The sequence below is a fragment of the Syngnathus leptorhynchus genome, chromosome 6 (genome assembly GCF_054491065.1).
Source record: "Syngnathus leptorhynchus isolate UIUO chromosome 6, UIUO_Slep, whole genome shotgun sequence".
In the NCBI taxonomy this organism is placed as follows: Eukaryota; Metazoa; Chordata; class Actinopteri; order Syngnathiformes; family Syngnathidae; genus Syngnathus; species Syngnathus leptorhynchus.
In genome coordinates, this window is record NC_141200.1 from 1878621 (window position 1) to 1898121 (window position 19501).

The 19501-nt window shown below is 43.1% G+C and overlaps 3 protein-coding genes, 2 long non-coding RNA genes and 3 other non-coding genes across 19 annotated transcripts; 3 read left to right on the forward strand and 5 right to left on the reverse strand.

The window, feature by feature from the left end:
* The first annotated feature begins 304 nt into the window (after positions 1-304).
* Positions 305-5093, forward strand: hdac10 (histone deacetylase 10). 3 transcript variants are annotated; one of them, XM_085914449.1, is made up of 19 exons: positions 305-466; positions 1593-1727; positions 1785-1881; positions 1974-2071; positions 2133-2237; positions 2305-2373; positions 2440-2566; positions 2646-2711; positions 2782-2841; positions 2904-2993; positions 3068-3174; positions 3241-3308; positions 3403-3601; positions 3712-3787; positions 3867-3949; positions 4019-4075; positions 4158-4428; positions 4506-4665; positions 4750-5093. In XM_085914449.1, exons 1-19 carry the CDS (start codon positions 408-410, stop codon positions 4776-4778), a joined length of 1956 nt encoding a protein of 651 aa, XP_085770575.1. In that variant the 5' UTR covers positions 305-407; the 3' UTR covers positions 4779-5093. The 3 variants fall into 3 exon arrangements, with proteins under 3 accessions (XP_085770575.1, XP_085770577.1, XP_085770576.1); XM_085914451.1 differs by lacking the exon at positions 305-466 and adding an exon at positions 473-782 and having other exon boundaries at positions 1766-1881; XM_085914450.1 differs by lacking the exon at positions 305-466 and adding an exon at positions 473-782.
* LOC147055164 (uncharacterized) lies at positions 1587-10376 on the reverse strand. 3 transcript variants are annotated; one of them, XR_015066437.1, is made up of 5 exons: positions 10191-10376; positions 9508-9586; positions 4490-4659; positions 4220-4419; positions 1587-3328 (listed from the first exon to the last, which is right to left on the reverse strand). It is a non-coding gene; the product is annotated as an uncharacterized LOC147055164 (long non-coding RNA). The 3 variants fall into 3 exon arrangements; XR_015066438.1 differs by lacking the exon at positions 1587-3328 and adding an exon at positions 3693-4061 and having other exon boundaries at positions 4490-4649; XR_015066436.1 differs by lacking the exon at positions 1587-3328 and adding an exon at positions 3693-4061.
* On the forward strand, positions 5288-14052 carry parvb (parvin, beta). Of its 3 annotated transcripts, none has more exons than XM_085914459.1 (13): positions 5288-5489; positions 9315-9404; positions 9522-9592; positions 9775-9877; positions 10566-10706; positions 11606-11721; positions 11796-11854; positions 12090-12109; positions 12267-12328; positions 12407-12475; positions 12682-12783; positions 12864-12936; positions 13783-14052. In XM_085914459.1, exons 1-13 carry the CDS (start codon positions 5393-5395, stop codon positions 13857-13859), a joined length of 1080 nt encoding a protein of 359 aa, XP_085770585.1. In that variant the 5' UTR covers positions 5288-5392; the 3' UTR covers positions 13860-14052. The 3 variants fall into 3 exon arrangements, with proteins under 3 accessions (XP_085770585.1, XP_085770587.1, XP_085770586.1); XM_085914461.1 differs by lacking the exon at positions 5288-5489 and adding an exon at positions 6175-6768; XM_085914460.1 differs by lacking the exon at positions 5288-5489 and adding an exon at positions 7268-8472.
* Positions 10747-10818, reverse strand: trnag-ucc (transfer RNA glycine (anticodon UCC)). Its single transcript has one exon. It is a non-coding gene; the product is annotated as a tRNA-Gly (tRNA).
* On the reverse strand, positions 11023-11094 carry trnag-ucc (transfer RNA glycine (anticodon UCC)). Its single transcript has one exon. It is a non-coding gene; the product is annotated as a tRNA-Gly (tRNA).
* trnag-ucc (transfer RNA glycine (anticodon UCC)) lies at positions 11275-11346 on the reverse strand. The gene has a single exon. It is a non-coding gene; the product is annotated as a tRNA-Gly (tRNA).
* LOC147055169 (uncharacterized) lies at positions 12120-19273 on the reverse strand. 3 transcript variants are annotated; one of them, XR_015066441.1, is made up of 5 exons: positions 19032-19273; positions 13462-13587; positions 13271-13387; positions 12700-12908; positions 12120-12499 (listed from the first exon to the last, which is right to left on the reverse strand). It is a non-coding gene; the product is annotated as an uncharacterized LOC147055169 (long non-coding RNA). The 3 variants fall into 3 exon arrangements; XR_015066440.1 differs by adding an exon at positions 14273-14372 and having other exon boundaries at positions 12120-12908; XR_015066439.1 differs by having other exon boundaries at positions 12120-12908.
* On the forward strand, positions 14701-18791 carry parvg (parvin, gamma). 4 transcript variants are annotated; one of them, XM_085914456.1, is made up of 13 exons: positions 14701-15277; positions 15593-15681; positions 15848-15912; positions 16574-16676; positions 16811-16945; positions 17061-17176; positions 17245-17300; positions 17366-17397; positions 17472-17641; positions 17881-17949; positions 18013-18114; positions 18188-18260; positions 18536-18791. In XM_085914456.1, the coding sequence occupies exons 2-13, from the start codon at positions 15612-15614 to the stop codon at positions 18634-18636; spliced, it is 1092 nt and encodes a 363-aa protein (XP_085770582.1). In that variant the 5' UTR covers positions 14701-15277; positions 15593-15611; the 3' UTR covers positions 18637-18791. The 4 variants fall into 4 exon arrangements, with proteins under 4 accessions (XP_085770582.1, XP_085770580.1, XP_085770581.1 ...); XM_085914455.1 differs by having other exon boundaries at positions 14703-15162; positions 18536-18790; XM_085914454.1 differs by having other exon boundaries at positions 14701-15681.
* Positions 19274-19501: the final 228 nt, after the last annotated feature.

Here is a 19501-nt window from a genome sequence, read left to right on the forward strand (position 1 = left end):
TAATTACTGTGCAGTATATAAACAGAGCTGTTTAAGTCTAGACTAATATCGATATAAAATGTAGTGATTATTGAAAAAAATACAAATGAATGTTTAGAGTATCTTTTTAAATGTCTATTACTCACTGTATTATATTCAATTATTGTTCATATGTATTTTATTCACGTATTTTATATTTTGATTGTTAATAGTGAATTGAAGTGATTCATGTGTAATATCTTGATCTTTGTATGTATAATTTTATATCGTGAATTTATATTTATTGATATTTTATTTTGAAGCAAAGCGCAGCACCGTTTTATATTCGAAGAGGGACGCTGTGACCCATAAAAAGGTTTCGCCTGATCGGCTTTAGAAATCTGTGGTTTTCATTTGTTTTTCTTCCAGGAAACGGCAAAAGATCTTAAATGGGAACAGCCTTAATTTACGATGAGGAGATGACCCGCTACAAACTACTGTGGTTTGAGTAAGTATGAGATGACAAATAAGCAGCCCATTTGGCTAATACCACAAGTCCGCCACAAGTTCTTGCTTGGTGGACACAAGTAAACGGTCCAGCAGCGCAACAACGACTGGCAGCTTTTTAGCAAGGAGCGTTATTGATTTATTTTATTTTAAAAATGGCAGCACAAGCTTGTGCATCTTTTTATTTATTGTTGCCATCACTGGGCTGGGAAAAGTGTGCGTTTTATGTCTTTGCTGCTCAGATGAGTTAGGTTGGTGCACCGTAAGGGAATCGTGACCAATATTTTTAAACGTGTTACTTCTTTCCAAAAATTAAGGTAAATATATTTGTTGGTTGTGGTAAAAAAAAGAAGTAAAGTTTATTATGTGTTATGCCCGGTGTCGCGTTTAAATGGTCGGAACTGTTTATCGCAATATTGTTTCTGGTGGGACTATTTATATAAGCGTTAACGAAACTTGGTGCAAAATAATCGCACTCTTATTATTATTTCATTTAGGTTAACATTATTTTGTTTGCGACATTACTGAATATATCAAGTCAAAATGGTTTTATTGTTTAAATGAATACTTTTTGTCTTTTCTTAATGGTGCTTAATGTCATAGTTTTCTATTCATAACAAAAATAAGATGAAATCAACAGTGATATGACAAAATTAAGGAATACAATTATGACTAATAGAGTTGGCGATACGGATCAAAACTGATATCCTGGTATTTTTAGACCGAATGGCAATATACGATATAAATCAGTATTGTAATCAGTAAGTGTTGCATTTAAACACACCACATGTTCCACTTTCTACTCAACAAAAACATTTTTAAAATATATAATACATACACACAATAAATTTTTAAAATGTGAGATTTGCAGATAGCAAATGTAACCTAAAACAGGCTTAGTTTGGCAGGAAAACATGGACCTACAGCTTCATGGTTGTAAATGTAAACTGATTTATAAAAAAAAAAAAAAAAATCGCTGTGCAAATACCAAAAAATGTAAGCAAAACAGACTGACCTTGGCTGGAAGCAGACCTTCAGCAGTTTCTTCGGCTGTATGAAATAAAACCAGATATCATTATGAATGAAGCATAAAAACACATCTTACAAATCCAAACCTGCGCTTCCAGTCCAGATTGTGAGCTCGAGAGGCCCGAGCGTCTGACAGCGAGTTACGAAGCGCTGGTCCAGAGCGGTCTGGCCGCTCGATGCGTCTCCGTACCGGTCCGCGAGGCCACAGACGACGACATTCTTCTGATTCACAGGTGAGTCCTGAGCCCAGATATTTTTATACCTCCTGAAGTTTTACAAAAATATTCTAGCCAAGAGTATCTGGAAGCGGTGAAGAAGACGCCGTTCATGACTCTGGAAGACCTGAGGGAGTTTGCCGTAAAATATGGATACGTCTACTTCCACCCAGTGAGTGGTCTTGTTGCTATGGAACATATTGAGCAGTAGTTCCAAATGACTCAGCGGCTTTTTTTAAAGCTTCCACTTTTTTTGCGCTACAGAACAGCTATCACTGCGCCACGCTGGCAGCGGGAGCCGCGCTGCAACTGGTCGACGCCGTGATGAGCGGAAGGGTACGAAATGGCATGGCTCTAGTCAGGTAAGAACTTTTTAGGACAGTCTCTCAGTTTGGTTTGAGTCCATTGTCTGATCACGAGCAGACCCCCGGGGCACCACGGCATGCGCAGTGCCGCCAACGGCTTCTGCGTGTTCAACAATGTGGCCATAGCGGCCAAATACGCCCAGCAAAAGTACGGCGCTCAAAGGTAACGAGGTCAAGTGCATCCTCGGAGCTTGTCTTTTCGATTTTATGATTTCTTTTCTTTTCTTTAGGGTGCTGATTGTTGACTGGGACATCCATCACGGTCAGGGGGTGCAGTATGCGTTTGAGGATGATCCAAGGTTTCACACATTGAGTGGATTTTTTTTTGATGTGATCCGAATTTCCAATAGCTTTTTCTTCCACAGCGTGCTTTATTTCTCTTGGCACCGCTACGAGCATCAGAAATTCTGGCCCGAACTCAGAGAATCCGACTACGACGGCGTCGGCGAGGGCAAAGGTGCTGGCTTTAATATCAATGTGCCGTGGAACAAGGTCAGTAAGACGGGAAAATGGGCCAAGCTTTTTTTGTGAATGCACTTTCCAGTCAGCGTGGTACGTCCGCTGTGTCCAGGTTGGCATGCGGAACGGCGATTATCTTGCAGTCTTCTGTCACGTCCTTCTGCCCGTCGCCTACCAGGTGAGACCGATTCACGGAAAGTAACGGGGCTGACTGGACTCGAGTGATTTTGATTTTTTTTTTTTTGCAGTTTTGCCCAGACTTGGTACTGGTGTGTGCTGGCTTTGACTCCGCCATTGGGGACCCGGAGGTACATTTAAAGCGCCGTGCTTTTAAATTAGCATTTTTTTATTCATGCTTATTATTTTCCAGGGTGAAATGTGCGCCACTCCGGACGTCTTCGCCCACCTCACCCACCTGCTGATGAACCTCGCCGAGGGAAAACTCTGCATGGTGTTGGAGGTGGGATACATTCTTGACATTTTCAAGAAGCATTTGAATTGGTTGACGGCATCTCGCAAAAAAACCTTTGGCAGGGCGGATACAACTTGACTTCGCTCGGCCAGTCCGTGTGCGCCACGGTTCAAAGTCTACTGGGCGATCCGGCGCCCCGGCCCGCCAACCTCCGAGGACCATGTCGGAGGTTGAGCCGCACCGTGTCGGCAATTTAACTTGGCGGCGTGACTTACCGGAAGTTCTTCTCTTTCAGCGCGCTGGAGTCCGTACAGTCCGTGCGCGCAGCTCATCGCAAGTATTGGTCGTGTTTCAAGTATGCAGGTACTGGATCCACGGGTCGCCTGTTGGAAAGACAATTTGAAACCCGTCAAATCTATCGAACCCCTGAGTGAAATATTTTTGTACCTTACTCCAGCTGAAGCGCCCCCTTCGGATGTCAGCACAAAGCGCATGAAGATAGAAGAAAAGCTCCAAAGCGCCGAAGCAGCTGAAGGCAAAAGCGACGTCACATGGCCCGAGCCTGAGAAGTGCGTCGCGCCTCCCGTACGCACGGCGGTGGTGATCCCCGAGAACGTAGATTGCCCGCTTGGCTGCGAACGCTTCAACCTGCCTAAGTATGCCCGCTCGCTCGCGCTCAACCAAGTGCGATTTTTTTTTTTGTTTGTTTCACTCGGACAAACAAAAGACTCCTTAATGATTGTTTTTTTCTGCTCTGTCCAATAAGAGAAGATATTGAAGGTGATGCTGTCACAAAACTATCCAGTCTTACTGCGCTTGTTGGAGAAATGGAGAAAAATGAGGTCCATTTTTTTTTTTTTTTTTTATTATGACTGGTTGTCTTTCCCTCCAAAATATTGCCACTTTATTCCCCCTGATCAGATCCGCAATGGCTTGGCCTTGGTCAAGGACGTCTCCATGGCACTGGAGACCATCATCAAGCATGCAACCGCTCTCAAACAACGGTAAAAACAAAAAGTGGACGTAATTGTCACTAGATTAGCAATAAAAATAAGTTCTTCCTTTTTTGGCAGTGTTTTGGTTGTATGCGTTGGAGACAATGGAGTCCCGAGTCACCTGCCGGAAGACGGGTGAATATTATTTCTACTTTGTCGTGTATTTAACGTCATGAAATGAGCTTCACCCATCATCAAGCGCGTTCATGTCTTTTAGGATACTTACAGTGTACATCCACAAGGGGGCGCTAGAGATGCCCGGGTGTAAACATTACATACCTGTGAATCTGAAGAACAGCTGCGGGGATACGTCGGGGCTGGCGCAGGCCACGTTCGGGCTCCTCTTGCCTCTGGCCTACGAGTACGACCCCGCTCTGGTGCTGCTGGCGCGATTTCCCGGCACAGGCGGCCCCAGCGAAGGCGCGTGGCAGCAGCTTGTCGCTCTCCTCGGCGGTCTGGCTCGCGGTCGCATGCTTGTGCTGGTGCAGGTGAGGAGAAGAGGCAGCAGTAGATGGATGAGAAGAATAACCTTTTTTTTTTTTTTTTTACCTGGCTTCCATTTTAGGAGGATGAAAAGACTTTAGTCGAGCCAACAGCGTGGTCCCTCTCTGGGAGTCCAGCGCCAAGTCTGGGGCAACTTCCTGCTCCGGTAGCTGAAGATGTTGAGGCACTGGAGCGCTTGAGACTCCACCTTCAGGCCGACTGGACGCTGTTGAGGACTTCAGGTGAAGGCGAAAGCTTTTCACACATGCATCATCTCTTCAAGATTTCATTTCAAAGTGTATTGTGCTATTTTCTCATCAAAACAGTACAAGAAAGTGGAGGAGAGGACAAGTGAAGCTTTAACATGTTTTTCTTCCATTCCATTTCAAGAACATAGTCCAAACCCCACATAGGAAGGCCAAAGACAGAGGCAGGCATGCTAACCACCGGACCACTGTCAGTGTCTATTCATATTCCATCCATTCTTATTTTTTTGGATACATTTTTTAACATTTATTTGATTTTTGATGTTGCTCGCCATTCCGGTTGTGGCTAAGTCAATCCCCGCTGACTGAGCCATAGGACACGTTTACAAATCTTCAGTGAACCATTTTTTTTTGTTATTGTTTTGAAACCTCTTTTTATACAAAAATTAAAATGATTCACAACAATCCAATGATGCGTCTGCTTGTTGGTATGGGTCACGACCTCGCCCGAGGATCCCAAATTCTGAAGGAGGCCTACTGTTGACTTCATCATGACACCGTGTGTAGTTCCATATCCTGCCTGTTGGAGGCGCTGTGAACTGACGCACTGGTCCATGCGAGTCACACAGTACGACGGTCCCAGCCCGTCTCTGCCCTTGACTTGTGATCGCAGGCACCGTTCCCTGTTTGTCATCACTATCGCGTGTGCGCGTGCGTGCGTGTGCGTGTGCGAGAGAGACAAACACGCTCACACGCTCAAAAGATGTCCACCAGCTCGCAGTCCGCCAAAAGCAAAAAAGACGAGTCTTTTCTCGGCAGACTCGGGGGCACTTTGGTCCGGAGGAAGAAAGCCAAAGAAGGTAAGTCATTTATTGATATTTTCCAAATGATCTTCTTTTGAGTCATCCATATTCTTTGATTTTATTTTTTTCCGTTAGCGCTCATATGTGCGGCAATCACGTGGTACTCCAGTTAAATACTGCGGGCTCGTTGACAATATTGATGACGTCAGTTTTTGATATTAGTTTCTTTCGTGCGCACCAACAATAAGGTCCGAGACAAAGCATACCGCGCGCTCTTTTTAGGTGAGGTAACAGACACAAATAGAAGCGCACATTAATGCCACCTAGCCGAGAGGAAGTTCAAATAGACCATTAGGTGGCTTTATTTACATTTTAAAGTTTGTCTTGACTTATTTTGAGCCTTTGTGTGTGAGAAAAAAACAAAAAAAAAAACAGCTGTGAGATTTAACGCCTGTGTGTGAGCTACAAGTTGCTCGAGGACTGCAAAAAAATAAATATGATTGAAGTATTCTACAATATGTTCCTATGAGCTAATGTTTATTCCGATTAGTACTGCTGAGATTTTTTTTTGAATCCATCATTGCATTCCAGTACCAAACGGCCTGCTGACTGGCACTGGGGTGTGAACTGGTGGTTGAGGACCACTAGTGTACAGTATGAGCAAAAGTATTCAAATAAATTTGAAAAACATGAGTACACCACTGCCATCTACTGTAGTGGATGTGCCATTACATGAGAAAAAAAAAAGCACAATATTCAACTTTACTGTCGGGCCAAACAATGCGATTTGTAAAGTTCAATACTGTATGATACTCGGATATACTGTAATTATGCAGTAATACAATTTCTTGTGCTTTATTGCTCAAGTCGATTTTATTTGAGGCCGTTTGAACTTCAAGGTAATGTTTTCGAATGGTTCATCTTGCAGCAGCTGTGGTTTTCTGTCAGGCGTGGTGACTTTATTCTCAAGAGGAAACACCCTAACGATGAGTAGCGTTGGGAAAAGTTGCGTAAGGTTTTGCTGAAAACTCATTTTCCATGTCAGCATTTTGTGGTCGGTCTTCTTGTTTTTTTGTCCCCCGTTGTCAAGTTATCAAGACCACAAGTTAATGGTGAACATTTGGACTTTCTCTGACTGGGCTCAGATTGCTGGAACTGTGAGCAACTGACAGGAAGTGTGCCTTTTTGTGACAAGGCCAAAGTGTCTGTCACATCCATAAATTGCTTTATAAGGAAGGAGCGCTCGCATCCTGACTATGCGCTCTCGCAAATTGCCCATGACAAGTACGACTTAAACCTTGCTCGGTTGCTGCTGCTGGAATGATGACTGCAAAGAGTAAGTTGTGTTCTTAATGGGGGGGGGGGTCAAGGGGGTTGGCAAATATTTCTACAGAATAATATCTATAAAATATGTAATAATATCTATAACTTCTTTATTACGACCAGTTTCATCTCTGTGTGGCCATCTGCTTCTCCTGTTACTGCGGTTGATTCAACTTAATTTAATCGTTTGCAAAGTAATGCACATTCAATAAAAGACAGCTAAAACAAAAACAAACAAAAAAAACAATATTGTGCCGAGCTATTACTTTTGTCGGCTTAAAACGAGATCACGTTTCATAAAGTCAAAGATCATTGCAAACTGTTGCGAGCACTTATTCTGCTCCTCCCCACTAGGGGGCAGATTTAAACCATCCATCCACCTATTCTATTTCTTTTGCCCCCCTCCCGCTGTCATCTCTGGGCTTCTGCTCAGTCTCGTGCTGCCGACGTAAATAACCTGCGCTATATTCAAGAGCCTGTCTGTCGCCTCCATATACTGCCATTTTATTTATATCCTCAACCAGTAAACTGCCTCTCACCCCCTCCCCCTCCTGTCCCAGAGCTCGAATGGGGGGGGGGGGGTCACCTTAGCGTCATTGTTGTTTTTGAATGCTGCTCGCATCTTTGCCTTTAAATAATAAACAGTTTAAATATATACGAGACATCCACAAAGGCACTCCCCATTTTACAGTTTGATAACTAATATGTAAATAGAGCCACAACTAGAGGTGTAATAAATGACAAAATATCTCTGCCTCATTTTGTCATTTATCCGTTCATTTGCTTTTGTCAGCAAAAAAAACCAAAAAAAAAAACCCTCACATGTTCTAGCTGGGTTGCCGGCTTTGCTCGGGATTGAATTAGTGGAATTGTGTTAGCGGTAATAGAGTCACTGCCTGATTGATTGCCTGCCGCAAGTAAGAAATATCAGAGTGGCTCATTGAAATGCAAAATTTATGCTGAGTTACACAAGACTAGAAGAAAAACTGCTTTTTATATGAAGAAGGGTTAAAACATGAGCATGACCCAGCACACGAAGTAAAAAAAAATAACTCATTGGTTCATTAAAAATGAAGTCAACACATTTTAAGGATGTTTGATCCCACTTTTTTTTCCACCAATCCTTTCCACACACAAAACTGTACATTCCTTTATAGTTACATAAAATGAATGACATTTTTCCAATTCTTCTATTTTCCAGTTCCTGATAGTAAAATGGCCACAAGAGGGCGTCTGATCATGGTATCAACTGCTGTCGCAAGTACTGATACCTTGAAATAAGGCTCATATCGCTAACGAAACCATCACTCACCCGTCTCTAACATTTTTTTTCAAAATATCCACTTGACTAATCAAGTCAATGATAGTGGGAGTGAAAGAGGAAATAGAAATCTACCAAAATAAAAGTAGTAACAGCGCTAAATCGGGTGCAACAGACTCAGGCATTCATTTCCAACCACTACATCACACTGACGTCCATTGGAGATTCTACTCTTAACACACACACACACACACACACATCTCCAGTAACTAGACCTCTGAGGTGGGGAGGAGATTTGTGACAGAAATAAACACGCCCCAGCTACTGTTCGGCCTTACTCACACACACACATATTGACATATACTGTGCACGCATTTACTACATCGTGCATCCAGCAGGAATTCCAAAGTGGGGACATGGCGGGATTGCTTTGCGGTACCAAGAGGAAGAAACCAGGTACTTTGATAGAAAATGACGAGTCGCTGGTGTTTCACAAATGATCCGTCGACTGCTTTTTAGGGTTTGTAGGTGGCTGTTGGATTTTGACGCAGGTCGCGCTTGACTCGGAAGCGGGCGTAATGTAAGCAGATGAGCCACGGGGGAGGAAGCGGCGCAATTAGGATGAAATACAGTAATTCTGCTCTGTAATTATGCAGCCAAATGTTGAGATTCCAGGCTAAAAAGGACTGACGCTATCAGATGGGAAATGTGGCGTGGAGGGAGGGACGCCTTCCCTCCAGCAAATGTACATTACTACTCCTTTGAAGTTGGAATTGTGCTATACAGCGATTATTCCTTTATTTTTGGATATCATAATGATAGAATAGAGAGCGCACTAACAAGTGAAATGGAGTCTTACAAAAAAAAAAATCAATGTGTCCATTAGCGGGGAAAAGCCCAATTTTTCAAAGTGATAGCAGATATTGATTATCTTTCAATCTGCGTGGCGTTGACTTTTATTTACTCCCACCATTTTGTCTGCACTTAAATGCGCCGGTTTTTCCCGAGATTGCTGAAGGCTTCGTTTTTGTGGCCAAACAGGAAACATGAAGAGATAAAGTTGTTGATGGAACATCATGTGGGCCGTGGAAAAAGTGAGCAAGTGTCTCTGGCAGTACTTTTTCAAAAATCTTGGGGGAAAACCGAAGCAGTGACATTAACATTAGAAGGAAATGACGATATAAATGCTGATGAATCAAGATAATATTTATTTTATGAAATTTATATTTAGGTGCTATTTGCTGTTGGACTTTACTCATGGTGCATTCTATGCATATGTTTTGTTGCCGTGCGACTAGTGAGCGACCTCCACGAAGAAGGCAAAAATGCCATCAACGCTCCAATGCTCCCATCTGGGACAAACGTCCATCCTGAGGACACTCTGCTAGGTAGCAACACACATTTCTTGATGTACTTAGTTTACATGAAATTAAAAAAAAAAAAAATCCTAATTCTCATGTGTGAAGGGGATAAAAAAAAAACTTGTCTCACCTTGTCTTTGCCAGAGGAGAACGCCGAGAGGATCATGCTGGACCCGACCTCGCGAGACGACCCCAAGTTTAAAGATTTGCTGAAGGTAAAAAGAAGTAGAAATGCTCAAAAGATATTTCTAGAAATTTGAGGTGAACAGGATGTACGTCACAAGAATGGTGGGAAAAGTTTTTAAATGAACTAAGGTCTTATTTTCTTTTGTGTATCACACAAGCCTGGCATGTGAACAGGGGTGTGTAGACTTTTTCTATCCACTGCACACTACAGGTGCTGATTGACTGGATCAACAGTGAGCTGGAGGAGGACAGGATCATCGTGAAAGACCTGGAAGAGGACTGCTATGACGGACAAGTGCTGCAGAAGCTTTTTGGTGAGTCAAGTCATAGTGACTCCTTTGCGTTCGTGGACGCCCTCTAGTGTCCATTATGTGTCACTGTTAATAGAGTCCACACTAATACAATGAGTAAAATGTGTTTTTTTTTTTTAAATATAACTAACGACTTCATTTCATTAAGTATTAATTAATATAATTAATGTTAACATCACAACACAATATCTACATAAGAGTTGTCCACACAAGCGCAAAGCACGATAGCTCTCTTTTGAACATGCTCATGCACATTGCGTGTCACTAATTGGAGGCAGGTATTTTAAACAACAATAAAACAACGAGAGCAACTTACTTTTTTACGCACATCTGAAAGGTGCCAGTCTTACAGTCCTCTAGTAGCCTTTTCTACAACTTTGACGTGAGATGTTGTGGAAAACGCCAAACCGCCTCTTTTTACCGGTAACTTTTTGTCCCGAATGTGCCTACAGCGCCACCGCCGGACGTAGTGGCCAAAACAATATTGCATTGGTCGTGATTTTAGGATACAATGGTAGTGAATGGGAATTAGTTTAGGGGTCGTTTAGCTGAAGTATTCAAAGTCTTCGAGCAGTGGCCCAAGGTTTAATACCGTATGAGCCTTTGGGGCAAAAAATAAAAGAACGTTTTTGGTTGCACCATAGTAGATTTATTTTTATGTCTGAGTCTCATTGTATGGTTTTCCTGCCAGAAAAGCTATCAGGCCGGAAACTGAACGTGGCCGAAGTGACCCAGTCGGAGATCGGTCAGAAGCAGAAACTTCAGACGGTGCTGGAGGCCGTCAATGAGATGCTGCGTCCTCACGGCTGGTCCATTGAGTGGAGTGTGGACTGTGAGTGCTCCCATTCACTTTCAAATGATCCGAAAACAACTGCGTTGGCCGGGAATCGAACCCGGGTCAACTGCTTGGAAGGCAGCTATGCTCACCACTATACCACCAACGCTGTACTACTTAATTTCATTTGCTTTCATCAGAAACTGCATTTTTTTCCCCCCCATTCATTATAAACTCAATTCAATAGTTGCATTTTCACATTGTAATTCATTTATCTGCATTCACAAAGACAAACCAAACAATCCTAACAAATAATGTTAAATTATAAACTACGACCAAAAATAATTTGTTATAGAAATTATCCCAAAACAACTGCGTTGGCCGGGAATCGAACCCGGGTCAACTGCTTGGAAGGCAGCTATGCTCACCACTATACCACCAACGCTCTGTAGACATTCCGGTTTCTTAAGAAAATGCCTTTTTGTCCCTCCAGTTAGCCACCGGTAATTGCATTTTCACAGTTATTCATTCATCTGCAGCCACAAAGACATACAAACAAAATAATCCCTCAAAAATATTACATTCTAAATTACGACGATTTTATAATAGAAATGACAAAATCCACTGCGTTGGCCGGGAATCGAACCCGGGTCAACTGCTTGGAAGGCAGCTATGCTCACCACTATACCACCAACGCTAAGTGCAGAGTGCCTCGTGGTAAGTGAGTAAAGAGGAAACGTAGAGCATTCCTGCCACGTCGCGCGCACATGGACGAGAAACTTCATTGGGCACACCCACGCAGTCAATTGGAGCTTTCATGAACAATTGAATTTAACATCCAATGCAGTTTGGATTCATACTCATTTAACAATAAATACTTTTAACATTGGGGTTGCCGCTCTTTTTATTTATTTTTTGCAAAATATTTTTATCCTCAGCATTCATGTTTTTTGCAGCCATCCACTGCAAGAACCTGGTGGCCATCGTGTACCTACTGGTGTCGCTGGCCATGCATTTCCAGGCGGCCATCAGGCTGCCCGAGCACGTCTCCGTCAAGGTGGTGGTCGTCAAGGTGAGGCGTGCTGGGCGCGTGACGTTGCAATGTGACGTCACTTCAATGCTCAACGGCGAATGTTGTTTGAGCAGAAGCGAGATGGCCTCCTGCAGACGGCCCTCGTCAACAAGGAGCTGACCAGCACCACTGAGTGAGCGCTGGTTTCTTTACTTGTATTTTTAAATATATTTTTACAAAAAAAAAACTGCATTTTATTTTGTATTCCAACCCAACGAATTCAACAGTATCAGATTCCAAGGGGCATCGTGTTGCTTATTCTCAAGTGCATGTTGTTGCCGCCAGGGGGCAGTACAACGCATAAATTGAAGTTCCCCTGTAACATATAGCAAACTGAATGATGATTTTTGGCTCTGTTTCCTTTCCAGAATGATGATGGGGAGATTTGGTAAGCAGTGATAGTTTCTATGTATGAGAGTGATTTTTATGTCAAGTTTTCAAAATCCGAATTTAGTGGGACTATTATTGTACCTGTCCTCAATTCAGGTAAGACACCTGGGTAAATATAGATGAAATAATAAATAAATGTCTGGTTGCTTCAACAGAACGAGATGCTTTCGACACACTTCTGGATCACGCGCCGGACAAACTCAATGTGGTCAAAACGGTAAGAAACTTCCATTTTAAATTCAGACAGATTTTTTTTTTCCCCCTCATTAAATGATCCGATTGCTGCCCCCTATAGTCACTCATCACCTTTGTGAACAAACACTTGAACAAGTTGAACCTGGAGGTCACTGAGCTGGAATCTCAGGTATTCAAAGTTACTCACCGTCACCTTCAAGGGAAATTAAATTTAAAATGAAGAGAATTGCACGTAAAAGCAATTGCTTCATCCGATTGCTAACACTCAATGCAAAAGTTTTGGAATGTCTTTTGGAATACTGGAAGCAAATTTATGAAATCTTTTGAGTTAAGATTGTGGTCATGCAACACTTTCTTCTGTCATATTGTGTTCAGTTTGCTGATGGAGTTTACCTGATCCTCTTGATGGGGCTGTTGGAGGACTACTTTGTACCTCTGTACAACTTCTTCCTCACCCCAGAGAACTTTGACCAGAAGGTGATTTTGTAAAAAAAAAATATCCATTCTTGCACGTTGTGAACAATGTCCAAAAGTTGAGATGACGTCTTTTGAATCAGGTCCACAATGTGGCATACGCTTTTGAGCTCATGCAAGATGGCGGCCTGAAAAAACCCAAAGCCAGACCAGAAGGTAATGCTTACAACAATGTGAAATATTTTTCTTATGGAATACATTTTATTTTTTTTTAAGCTTGGCTTGACAAATTTTTTGAGGAAGAACTTTTTGGTGTAAGAAACTTCTAAAGACCAAGCGCCAGTTCCTGCAATGCTGCTCCTCTCCACTAGAGGGAAACCTCGCGTCACATTTGAAGCGAGCGCCAAGCTCAACGGACCTCGGCCATCACTTTTCTATCGTGTAATTTAATAAACGCCGTGCATCAATATACATAAAGAGATCATATTATAGGATGGAATAATATTAGGTTGAAGAGCAATCTAATAGTCATGACGGATGGAATACTTACAGGTTCATCAACATTTGCTGCCATTAAAGCAATTTCAGTCAGTGGGCCGCAATGGAAAGATTTGTTTTATGACATTATCGTCAGCAGGGGGGCTCGCTGTCATCAACTCCGATTTTCCTAAAGCAGAAAAACAATCGAGTTCATTTGTTTTCTCATCTTTTTGTTTCCCCCCTCGCAGCGCAGCGTCGTACCTCCACGGGGATTTTTCTTTTTCTTTGTTGTTGTCGTTTGCAGCCAACTCGTGTTTAACCTTGAAGCCTAATTGCAGCCCATTCTGCTGTTCTTCACCAAAACAATTTGTCTCCAAGGTCCTAGTTCTGCAGAGAAAATTACAATATGCAAATAAGTCCCGTGGATGCAATCGCAATGTATCTTATAGTAATTATTAGCAAATTCTTATTTTGGCCTACTTTGCGCTCCATATGAAGAAGGAGACAACATTAATTGAGGAGCTGGAATTGATTATTGATTTTTTTTCTTGATGAATGGACCTTTTGTTATCTTTTGTGCAGATGTGGTCAACCTGAACCTCAAGTCCACCCTCAGAGTCCTCTACAACTTGTTCACCAACTACAAGAACTCAGAGTGACTCTTCGGTCGTGTCAGAGACGATTGGGAAGGCTTTTTTTTTTTTTTTTAATAATCTGTATGTGTTTATTTATTCCATGACCCTTGACATCAACTTGAAAACATCTTCAATGTGCTAAAAATAACCAAAATGCTTGAAATTCTTTCTCAAAATGTTTCGGTGAATATTAAAGGAGACATGTTTTACTTTTTTTTTTTCGCAATTTAAAGTTTCAAACTAGAGTTTGGATTTCAAACTAGCCTTAGATCAAATTTCCTAACTATTTGCATGGCAACTTGTCTGAACAGATGGCCGCCATCTTTGTCTGAGAAAAAAAAAAAAAACTCCAGCTCACGTTAGATGACGAACAAACGCTTTGTAAAACGGCGCCGCCCCAGGTGGGCCGCAGCCGAAGAGGCCTGCCATCGACTGACCTTTCAGACGAGCCCCGAGAGGAGGTCCGCAGATCTCCGACTACTCCCCCTCCGCTCGCTGGCGCCACTGGGAAGACAAGCTGCGCATTCTGACGCCTGGCTGAATTATTGAACGAGCAGATGAGTCAACAAAGTGACAATTTGTTAGCGCTGCCTCACAAGCATTCCACCAATTTGGGCAAAAGAATGTCGGGTTTATTTTAGAACTCCCTTCTTTGTTGCCATGGTAACCTTCCAATTCCAAATTGCCTCTTCATCTGGTTGTCAGGTGTTCCCTTTTTTCACCTTAGCTTGTTTTCTGCACTTCCTGTCTGTTTTGGTGGGTCTAATGGAGGTTGCTGGACGCATGGGACGACAATTCATGTGCTAATACACACACACACACACACAACACACACACTTTGCCTTGAGTGCTCCAAGTCGCCCAGTGTCGCTCGCGTCTCGTCGGTAGGAATGCTTAATGGGACCAGCAGGGTGGCACAGTGGGTAGCACGTGTGCCTCACAGTTTTGAGGTTCTGGGGTGGAACTTGTGAGTTTTTGTGTGTGCTTGCAAGAGAATGCTCATCCCTTCATCCAAAAGATTTCCAATTGTGATTCTTCGGCCTGCCACGCTTGTTTTGTAACGCTTCCTTGTGTATTCTGCGCACTGTAGTGAAGTGGCGTCTCGCTCAAATTGAGGAAGTGCTACTGTTCTCTACATCACATCCTCTCCAGTGTGTGTGTGTGTTTGTGGCTTCACTTTTAACCTGCTGACATTTTCTTTTCTTTTTTTTTGTTAAAAGCGGCCGAGTGCTGACAGAGCTCTTCATCGGAAAACACAATAAATTGAACTTGAGCGCATTTATTCATCCCTCTGTTTCTTCTCGGGAGCCGTAAGCCATCGGGGGAGGTAAGCAGCTTGAGAAATTGATTTTTTTTTCTTTTTTCCTTGTCAGTAATCTTGTTTGCTGAAGAAAAACGAAGGAAGTCAGAGGCCTCACCGAGACTGCAAAGAGGATGTGAAGGTCTGACTCGTCACAACGTTTTACTTTCATGTGTTCGTCTCGTATGACACATGAAGGAAGAGAGTCAAATGTTTGGACTGGTTTTCATTTTTGAAGCTGAAAGGACCAAAAAAGTTTTCTTCAAAGCGCAGACTGGACTTTGCTGTTCTCACCACATTTTGCAGAACTGAGAAAAAGAAATCATGCATCGTTATGAATTGTGCCAAATGCTTTTATTTATTTTTTTTAAATATTATTTTGAGCTCTTTAAAGAATATTCTTTTAAACAGGCAGTTCAGAAGATGAATGAATGATCGAATGAATGTTTGTATCAAGTCTTGCCAGAGAGGGCGCTATGGAGGCGGAAGTGGCTCAGGCCCACAATGAACAAGAAGACGGAGGTGTGGATGCTGAATGCTTCCAGGGTAAGTAAGTTCCTTTGGTGAGGAGAAGCTGATGGAAAATGATTGAATGAAGATCAGCTGGTTGCTATCATCAACTACATCATCTTTATTATTTCATCTCATGTATATTTTTTTTGCATTAACTGATGTTATATTATTTATCATGAATCAAATGTCCTCCAAACAGTTGCGAGGACGAAAATGATCCAGCCGACGTCTCTTAAAGACCCCAAACTGGAGAAGCTCAACGAGGTAAGTTTGCTCTCTCACAGCGGTAAACCACTCTCACACATTCCACTGAAACGCTCTCATGTATACATTACTCTTTTACACACACACACTACTACCACACACACACACACACACACACACACACACACACACACACACACACACACACACACACACACACACACACACACACACACACACACACACACACACTTTTCAAAATACTCTCTCACACACACACTCCTGCCGGCACACTCTCACACAAACTCTCACACACTACCAAAACACTCCGAAACGACTGAAACGACGTGAACGCTTGAGGTTGGCCGAGAAAGGTGTTCCACAGCCTGCATGAATCATGCCTTCTCAAAGCAGGCAGGCAGTCAGGTGGAAGGTTGCCTGAAATTTTAATGAAGGTAATTATGGGAGGTAGATCACAAGTTGGGGGGAGGGGGGGGCAGCTTGACAGGCTCTTGCGGATGACAGGCTCCCCCCCCCCCCCCTCCTCGGAGAAAGTGTCTCCTGCAAGTGGCAATGAATAAATAAGCTTCTTTGTATGTTGTCAGATTGAATATAGAGGAGTTCTTTTGCTTCTTTTTCCATTTGGTTTTTATCTGGGAAAATTAATTAGGGCTATCAAAGGCGTTGAGATGAAAGAAAGTGCCTGTTTCTGCCCGGTCAGGCGCTAGTGGATTGGATCAATCGGACTTTGAAAGAGGAGCACATCGTGGTTCGGAGTCTGGACGAGGATCTGTACGACGGGCTGGTTCTTCATCATCTTCTCGGTCAGTTTTCAAAAACATCGCTTGTCTTTTTGGGGATTTTTGTTTTCGACGTATTTCGATTTTGTTGGCACTTAGCTTTTTTCTTTTTTTAAAGCATTTTCTTAAAATCATCTAAAATTCTTTGTTTCTCGCAGGCAGGTTGGCCGGCGTGCACTTGCCCTTGGAGGAGATCGCGCTGAGCAGCTCGGCTCAGATTCGCAAGCTGGAAGCCGTCGTTAAGGAGTTGGACAAGAGACTGGACCAGCCGGATACCAAGTGGGACGTCAGCTGTGAGTCACGATGACAAACAATTCTGCGCACAATTGACGTCCGTTGAAAGGAATGTATTTTTAGATCCAATTAAAAAAGGCTTCATTTTCTGTAATTGAAGTGCCGTTCTTTCAGCCATCCACAAGAAAGACCTCCTGGCCACTCTCCATCTACTGGTTGCCATGGTGAAACATTTCCAGCCCGAGCTGGAGTTGCCTTCCGGCGTGAAGGTTCAAGTTACGCTCTTGGAGGTAAGTCAGCAATCTCCGAATGGGAAAAGTTCCGGGTCGAGTGTTGGCTCACAAGGATATTCGTGCAGGTGAGCGGGAAGGCAATCCGATCAGATGTTCAAACCGAGGTTCTGACGGAAGAGAGGTGACCGCCACTCTGAAGTTCTGTTCATCTGAGGAGAACATGACGCTTCTTGTTTTTGTTTGCAGCAGCGATTCAGAGAACTTCAGCCGAATCGATGGTAATTCTTTTTTTGGCATAGTTGCCCCACTTTCAAAGACGAAGTGCTCGTCTTGATGATGCGCTTTTGTGCAGGGGACGCTAATCACGTGGAGCAGCTGCTGAAGATGGAGGCTCACAAGGTCGCGCTGGTGAAACAGGTATGGAAACAAGGACGAGCGAGAGGAAGAAGAGAGCAAAGGTGCCAATTTACGGAAAGCTCCAGAGGCACTCAAGTGTTGGAAAGGCAATTAAGCAGCGTTCTCGTAAGACTTTTGCTCTTTAACCCTCGGGCCTTGTTGGCTTTTACGAGCCTTTGCGCATTTTAATGGCTGAAAGTTTTTGGGGGCGGGCCCACCTTGTGTGAACCGTGTTCCAGAGCGCGGCGTTCTGCAACTTGTTTTCACAAGCGACTCGCTTTTATGACATTTGGATGCACACAACTCATATGGTGCTTCGAAAAAATGGGCAGGAGTGTTAAAACAAAATGTCTTCCCATATTTAGGGACTGCTTGGCTTTGTAAACAGGAGCGTGGCCGGCCTGGGCCTCCAAGTGTCCGACCTGGATAAGCAGGTACAAACGTGACGTGGATCACCGCGAAATGGACTGTAATAATCGAGTTTTGTTTTGGTGCAGTTTTCTGATGGCGTGATTCTCCTGCTGCTGATTGGTCAACTGGAAGGTTTCTTCATTCCTCTCTGTGACTTCAGTCTGACCCCCGTCGACCAGGCACAGATGGTACGATCCGAATTGCCAATTTCATGCGGGTTATCCAATGAGTCAGGGTTTTTTTTTTTCCCTTTCCTTGTAGCTCCACAATGTGTCACTGGCTCTGAGCCTCCTCACTCATCTAGGCCTGCACGTGTCCGCGGTTCAAGCAGGAGGTGACGTCAAAACACTCTTACATCATGCCTTACAACTCACACGCGTGAAACTGCAACTAAAATAGTCATTCTTCCCAACTACTCCCACTTTGTCATCACACACGTCATTTGAGGGGGAGGGGGGAGAAATTTGCCACCTAGTGGCGGTTTATAGGTACTGCTACAAATAACCAAGCACGTGTTAATGTTCGGTTTGACGTCATGTGCTTGATTGTAAAGTGCAAGCAACCTAACCTGTGAAAAAAATAATAATAATGAAAACGTTTTCTTTTTAGACGTCGTCGCTCAGGACGTCGCAGCCACCCTGAAGGTCCTCTATGCTCTTTTTAACAAGCACGCAAGACAAGAGGAGAAGATGGCTGCCAAATCTATCTGAGACTTTCATATATTGCATTCAAAATGCAAAGAAACTTTGTCTGCACTTCCTTTGCAAAGCTTTTGTGGTCTTGTCTTACTTTTGCACACAGAAATCAGTCCATCAGAAATGCATTAGGGCTGTAATCTGAGATCTGCTACTTACATGGGTCAATACCACCACAATGGGACTTTTGGACTCCCAAAAATTTATATTATTCTTGAACTTTGTCATCTTTGTATTAAGTAAATGCATATTTGCCAAACACGTCGCCATTTTGCAATCAGACAGCATATATTCAATTGGTTATTTCAATGTTTGAGCCAGTGGCCACTTTTACCAAACAACCTTAATCCGGATTTAATGCGATGAAGCAGATCGGCGGATGGACTTTAATGGACTTTTAATAGACTCACCATGGCAGGATGTGGCCAAAGGCTCCTCAATGGCAGGAAATGGGATGGTTTGTTTTCTTCGTTTGGTCGCTGATGGATGACAAACAGACCTTTCGCGCACACTTTACTGGCACACAGGAACGGAACCAGCGTGATTGACAGAAACGGGATGAGTTCAGTGGCCCCCGCTAGTTCGGGCTTGTTAGCGGCGTGCGAGCAAACTTTTGGGTGGTCACATGAAGAGCAGACAGGTGACAGGAAGTCACGTGACACGCCAGCTGGTAGGTCAAAATCTATTAGAAATGATATCAATTAGCTGTTATCAGGAGAGTACCCAAGGAAAATACACAATGTTTGGCTTTGGGAGTGACAGAAAAAAAAACATACTCATGCACATACAAATGAAAGCCAAAGCAATGTTTAAAAAAAGATCTTGGGATTAAAAAGTATCAGAAAAAAACACCAAAATAGTATTGAAACGATCAAAAGTG